The sequence below is a fragment of the Boleophthalmus pectinirostris genome, unplaced genomic scaffold (assembly GCF_026225935.1).
Source record: "Boleophthalmus pectinirostris isolate CB_2022bp ecotype Guang Dong unplaced genomic scaffold, ASM2622593v1 HiC_scaffold_16, whole genome shotgun sequence".
NCBI lineage: Eukaryota > Metazoa > Chordata > Actinopteri > Gobiiformes > Gobiidae > Boleophthalmus > Boleophthalmus pectinirostris.
The window spans coordinates 37,304,026-37,311,182 of NW_026571095.1; the positions used below are offsets into that span (position 1 = coordinate 37,304,026).

The 7,157-nt window shown below is 46.8% G+C and overlaps 1 protein-coding gene across 1 annotated transcript in view; it reads left to right on the plus strand.

Annotated features, from left to right (window-relative positions):
* Positions 1-1,047: 1,047 nt before the first annotated feature.
* The window catches only part of lactb2 (lactamase, beta 2), a 29,012-nt gene continuing 22,902 nt past the window's right edge, over positions 1,048-7,157 (plus strand). The window contains exons 1-3 of the mRNA XM_055152007.1: positions 1,048-1,333; positions 2,951-3,111; positions 5,231-5,357. Coding sequence (XP_055007982.1) covers positions 1,212-1,333; positions 2,951-3,111; positions 5,231-5,357 — 410 coding nt within the window. The 5' untranslated portion in view covers positions 1,048-1,211. The remainder of the gene's footprint in view (positions 1,334-2,950; positions 3,112-5,230; positions 5,358-7,157) is intronic.

Sequence of the window (7,157 nt, forward strand, 5' to 3'; positions counted from 1 at the left end):
TAGTAGTAGTAGTAGTAGTAGTAGTAGTAGTAGCAGTAGTAGTAGTAGTAGTAGTAGTAGTAGTAGTAGTAGTAGTAGTAGTAGTAGTAGTAGTAGTAGTAGTAGTAGTAGTAGTAGTAGTAGTAGTAGTAGTAGTAGTACAGTAGTAGTAGTAGTAGTAGTAGTAGTAGTAGCAGTAGTAGTAGTAGTAGTAGTAGTAGTAGTAGTAGTAGTAGTAGTAGTAGTAGTAGTAGTAGTAGTAGTAGTAGTAGTAGTAGTGTATTTTCTTCAGTCATTACCTCAGTGGGTTTATATAGTGACACTTGGACACTGAACACTGTCGCCCTCTGCTGGTCACAGTTTATCATTGCATTAACTTGTGTTGTTCATAAAGAGGCAGGGCATCCGGAGTAAACTGTAATAAAACCACACGCCGCGCGGCATCTGCACATCTGCATCTACTGTGTCAGAATTACTTTTATTTCAGTGTAAAAATTAATAAAATAAAAGTATGAAGGCACAACATATAATAGTGTCCAGTCTCTCAGAACATGCACATTTAGCAGAGAAAGAAACAAACGAAAAAAAGAGAACAATATTGCTAAAAACATTCAATGTTCCAAAAAAAAAAAAATAAAAATAAAATAAATAAATAAATAAAAATAAAAATAAATATAGTAGGAAGACTAGGAACACGCATAGCTTATTTTAATCCTCTTCCTTCAATTTACAATATTTCATCTATGTCATTTTTTTTTTTTTTTTGACATTTGACAGTAGATGAACTAAAAAATAAAACAAACAAGAACACGTTCACATTACAAATATACACAGGTTTATAATATATATATAATATTATAATATAATAATACATTTTAAATAACAATTAATTCATATTTCTTGTTGGTTGGTCTCTAAAAAGTTGCCTTTGTAATTTTTTTTGTTAAATTGTCACTTTTTTTTCTGTAAACAAACACTTTAAATACTCTTTTATTTTCTAAACTATAGACTGGACGTGTTTTATTTTGTAGGGTCTGGAAAGCGGATGTAAACAATGGTCACGTGCCGAGCTTCTTTTCCGGGTTCTGTCCTCGCATGTTTTGGTCAAAGTTTAGTCCCCGCGGTCTGTTGTTTGTCTCCGGGTGTCCTCTGTCCACGGCCTCCAAAGGTCCTCGGGTCTTCAGTCCTCTGTCCCGGGTGTCCTGTGTCCTCTGTCCCGGTCCGGTGGAGCCATGAGCGCCGTGATCCCGCGCATCGAGCAGTTGTCCTCCCGCGTGGTTCGGGTTCTGGGCTGTAACCCGGGTCCCATGACTCTGCAGGGGACCAACACCTACCTGGTGGGGACCGGAGACAGGTGAGGGACACTACAGGAGACAGGTGAGGGACACTACAGGAGACAGGTGAGGGACACTACAGACAGGTGAGGGACACTACAGACAGGTGAGGGACACTACAGGAGACAGGTGAGGGACACTACAGGAGACAGGTGAGGGACACTACAGGAGACAGGTGAGGGACACTACAGGAGACAGGTGAGGGACACTACAGTGGACAGGTGAGGGACACTACAGGTGAGGGACACTGACAGGTGAGGGACACTACGAGACAGGTGACACTACAGGAGACAGGTGAGGGACACTACAGGAGACAGGTGAGGGACACTACGAGAGACAGGTGAGGGACACTACAGGAGACAGGTGGGGACACTGAGACAGGTGAGGGACACTACACAGGGACAGGTGAGGGACAGGTGAGGCAGGAGACAGGTGAGGGACACTACAGGAGACAGGAGACAGGTGAGGGACACTACAGGTGAGGGACACTACAGGTGAGGGACACTGGTGAGGGACACTACAGGAGACAGGTGAGGGACACTACAGTGGACAGGTGAGGGACACTACGGGAGACAGGTGAGGGACACTACAGGAGACAGGTGAGGGACACTGTGGGAGACAGGTGAGGGACACTACAGGAGACAGGTGAGGGAGACAGGTGAGGGACACTACAGTGGACAGGTGAAGACAGACAGATAGATTTTATTTGCACATATATTAAAAACAACATTTTGAACAGTAAAAAGTGAACATTTCCTAAACTTGATTTAATCACAACAGTCATGAACAGACACGTGGACTCTCAATAGTCCAAATATTAAATATCATTACAAATCAATGTTTGTTTTAATCGTCCAGTGAGGAAATTGATTTGAGAGTCTTTGCTGAATGATTCCAGAGGGTCGGTCTCTGTGATGTTGAGTTTTCTTTCATTTGTGGAAGTTCTGCACAAGTGAAGATAAAACTCCAGCTCTTGTGTCGCTGATGTGGTTCAACTTGTGTTGGATTAAAAGACATGACTCAGGTGAATACAGGTCAGTGTGACCAGATTTGTGTTTGTCAAAACCAGGACAGCGTACGGGGGGAGGGGGGCGGGGCCTCGTCATCCACATTGAGCGACTCTCACCTGGAAAAACTTTTTCCCACTGGACACAGAAACATATGTGCTGCTTTATCCACTGTGCACATGGACTCACACTTGTCCCAACGCAACGGAAAGTGTGGAATTTCTTGTCCAAATCCTGGTTAAATCCACATTTGTGCTTCGGTTCGTTACAGACTGACCCACTGTTTGTGTCTCGCTCCTTCTGATGCAGAGACACATGTACACACCTGTTTGGTCACGACACACAAAACATACATTCAGTTTGTCGATTAAAATTAACGTAATCGATGAAATTCTTAATGATCAATTATAGATTAATCAACTAATCATGCCCATCCCTAGTGTGAATAATTCATATTTCTTAAAAATTTCTTTTGTGTTAATAAAATCTTGTTGAGATTTACTGGAGACAGGTGAGGGACAGCGGGCACAGTGTTCTCCTGTCTCCTCTCAGTTGGAGGTTGTATGTTTGACTCCTGGTGTGTGTGTGTGTGTGTGTGTGTGTGTGTGCGTGCGCGTGTGTGTTGTCCAGGCGTGTGCTCATAGACACGGGGGAGCCTTCTGTCCCTGAGTACATCTCCAACCTGAGACAAGCTCTGGTCCAGTTCAGCAGCAGCATCCAGGAGATCATCGTCACCCACTGGCACCACGACCACACGGGAGGAGTGCAGGACATCAGCCGAGACATCACAGGTCTCACCCTCTCACACCCTCTCACACTCTCACACTCTCACCTCTCACACTCTCACACTCTCACACTCTCACACTCTCTCTCACTCTCTCACACTCTCACCTCTCACACTCTCACACTCTCACCTCTCACACTCTCACTCTCACTCTCACACTCTCACACTCTCACCTCTCACACTCTCACCCTCTCACCTCTCACACTCTCACACTCTCACACTCTCACCTCTCACACTCTCACACTCTCACCTCTCACCTCTCACACTCTCACACTCTCACCTCTCACACTCTCACACTCTCACACTCTCACACTCTCACACTCTCACACTCTCACACTCTCACACTCTCACACTCTCACTCTCACTCTCACACTCTCACACTCTCACACTCTCACACTCTCACTCTCACTCTCACTCTCACACACTCTCACACTCTCACACCTCTCACACTCTCACACTCTCACACTCTCACACTCTCACTCTCACTCTCACACTCTCACACTCTCACACTCTCACACTCTCATCTCACACTCTCACTCTCACACTCTCACCTCTCACACACTCTCACACTCTCACTCTCATCTCACTCTCACACTCTCACACTCTCACACTCTCACTCACTCTCACTCTAACCTCTCTCACACTCTCACACTCTCACACTCTCACACTCTCACACTCTCACACCTCTCACACTCTCACACTCTCACCTCACTCTCACACTCTCACACTCTCACACTCTCACCTCTCACACTCTCACACTCTCACCTCTCACACTCTCACACTCTCATCTCACACTCTCACACTCTCACTCTCTCACACTCTCACACTCTCACACTCTCTCACCTCTCACCTCTCACACTCTCACACTCTCACCCTCTCACACTCTCACACTCTCACTCTCACACTCTCACCTCTCTCACACTCTCACACTCTCACACTCTCACACTCTCACCTCTCTCACCTCTCTCACACTCTCACACTCTCACACTCTCACCTCTCACACTCTCACACTCTCACACACTCTCACTCTCACACTCTCACACTCTCACCTCTCTCACTCTCTCACACTCTCACCTCTCACCTCTCACCTCTCACCTCTCTCACACTCTCACACTCACACTCTCTCACCTCTCACTCTCACACTCTCTCTCACTCTCTCACACTCTCACACTCTCACACTCTCACCTCTCTCACCTCTCACACACTCTCACCCTCTCACCTCTCTCACCTCTCTCACTCTCACACTCTCACACTCTCACCTCTCACACTCTCACACTCTCACCTCTCTCACCTCTCTCACCTCTCTCACACTCTCACCCTCTCACCTCTCTCACCTCTCTCACCTCTCACCTCTCACACTCTCACACTCTCACACTCTCACACTCTCACACTCTCACCTCTCTCACCTCTCTCTCTCACACCTCTCACACTCTCTCACACTCTCACCTCTCTCACACTCTCACACTCTCACACTCTCACACTCTCACCTCTCACACTCTCATCTCTCACACTCTCACCCTCTCACACTCTCATCTCTCACCTCTCACCCTCTCACACTCTCACACTCTCTCTCACCTCTCTCACACTCTCACACTCTCACTCTCACACTCTCACACTCTCACTCTCACTCTCACACTCTCATCTCTCACTCTCACACTCTCACACTCTCTCACCTCTCACACTCTCACCTCTCTCACCTCTCTCACTCTCACACTCTCACACTCTCACTCTCTCTCATCACACTCTCACCTCTCTCACACTCTCACACTCTCACCCTCTCACACTCTCATCTCCTCTCACCTCTCTCTCACACCTCTCACCTCTCTCACCTCTCTCTCTCACCTCTCTCACACTCTCACACTCTCACCTCTCACACTCTCACCCTCTCTCACCTCTCTCACCTCTCACACTCTCACACTCTCACACTCTCACCCTCTCACACTCTCACCTCTCTCACCTCTCTCACACTCTCACACTCTCACCTCTCACACTCTCACCCTCTCACCCTTTCCTGTCTGCTCCTCTGACCTTCTCCTTCTCTCTCTCTCTCTCTCTCTCTCTCTCTCTCTCTCTCTCTCTCTCTCTCTCTCTCTCTCTCGTCTGTATAACGTTTCTTTCTTGTCCAGGTCCTGAGGTTAAAGTGAGTAAACTTCCTCGTGCCAACGGCTCAAAAGAATCACTGGGGAGTCAGAGCTACACTTATCTAAAAGACGGAGACTTGGTCCGAACGGAAGGAGCCACACTCAGGTCAGTGTGACCTTTAACCCCTGAGCCCAACAGAACCCCACAGGCCCAAGGAAAACGAACACTTTTACATCAGACACAATAATGAAATAAAAACAAATATCTGTCTGAGTTTTACTCGAGTAAACTCGGTCTAAACCAGAGGAACCCAGAGTCTTTTGATACTTTTACAGCTGAAGTCAACATTTCCTGGGAGTGTGACGTTAACTGTAGGCACTGCTCTGTCTGAAGCTCTGTTACTCAAGTTAGATTTTAGTCTGAGCTTGTGTTTGTTGCTTTTTCTACAAATATCAACCCTTCCAGATCGACAAAATACCGTATTTTCTGCACTATAGGGGCTCTGGATTAAAATGCGCAGTCATTGAACGGTCTATTTTTAAACTTTTTTCACATATAAACTGCACCGGACTATAAGGCGCATTAAACCAAACACAACAGTTAGATAAATCAGTCAAACTTTATTTAACGCGTTCACAGTAACTCTCAACTTTGTTCAGTTGTAACATGTAAAAAAAAAAATCCTGTCTGAGATGTTAAATTGTTCTCGTATTCACAATAAATCATAATTGTTCAAACAGTTGGGTGATTCCGGCATCCACACACCCACATCCCTCTGTCATGATCCGAGTCAGTGTGGTTCCTGTTCCCTGGAGTTCAGTTCAGTGATGATTCGGGTCTTGGTGAAAGCTCTGACCACAGTTGATCCTGATCCTTTGCCCGGGCGTCCACGATCCGTCGGCAGATCGTGGCGTAACCCCCAATTCACACCAAAGCGCAACGGCACGTAATCGCAGCAGCACAGCACACGAGCAGCAGACGCGCTGCTTTACAACTCCATTTTAACCGGTCTGACAGTGTCACACCGACAGAGTCATACACACGTCCAACCAGAGTCTGACGCTGACGCTGCTCCAGAGGTTGGAGTTCTAATTTTGCAGCGTCAACGGTGCGTCTCCAAGGTTTTTAGCAGGGGAAAGACAGGAAATAAACACGCGGTGTCAAAATAAACTTCCGATGCCCTTTCAAAATAATTTAACCAAAGTCAAGACAGCGACGTAAACAACGCACACGTGATTTACGATGTCAGACACCAATTCTACAAGGACTAACCCATAACCCAGGACTAACCCAGGACTAACCCAGGACTAACCCAGGACTAAACCAGGACTAACCCAGGACTAAACCGGACTGAACCAGGAACCAGGACTAAAACAGGATTAAAACAGGACTAACCCAGGACTAAACCCGACCGGGACTGAGAACCAGGTCTAAACCAGGACTAAACCAGGACTCTAAACCAGGTCTAAACCAGGTCTAAACCAGGACTAAACCAGGACTAACCAGGACTAACCCAGGACTAACCCAGGACTAACCAGGACTAAACCAGGACTAAACCAGGACTAAACCAGGATAAACCAGGTCTAAACCAGGTCTAATCCAGGACTAAAAAAGACTAAAAAAGGACTAAACCGGGACTAAACCAGAACTAAACCAGGACTAAACCAGGACTAAACCAGGACTAAACCAGGACTAAACCAGGACTAAACCAGGACTAACCAGGACTAAACCAGGACTAAAACCAGACTAAACCAGACTAAACCAGGACTAAAACCAGGACTAAACCAGGACTAAACCAGAACTAAACAGACTCAGACTGACGTCACTGCTGAATGTGCTCGGGGGTCCTTCCGTGTAGCCCCGAGTGTCCGCGGGTGAAAGGACTGGTGCAGAGCTTGGAGAAGAGGTACGTGCAGCCGTCGCGCTTTTCGGACACCTGCTCCGCGGGGCTCAGGGTTCGCTATCTCTCTC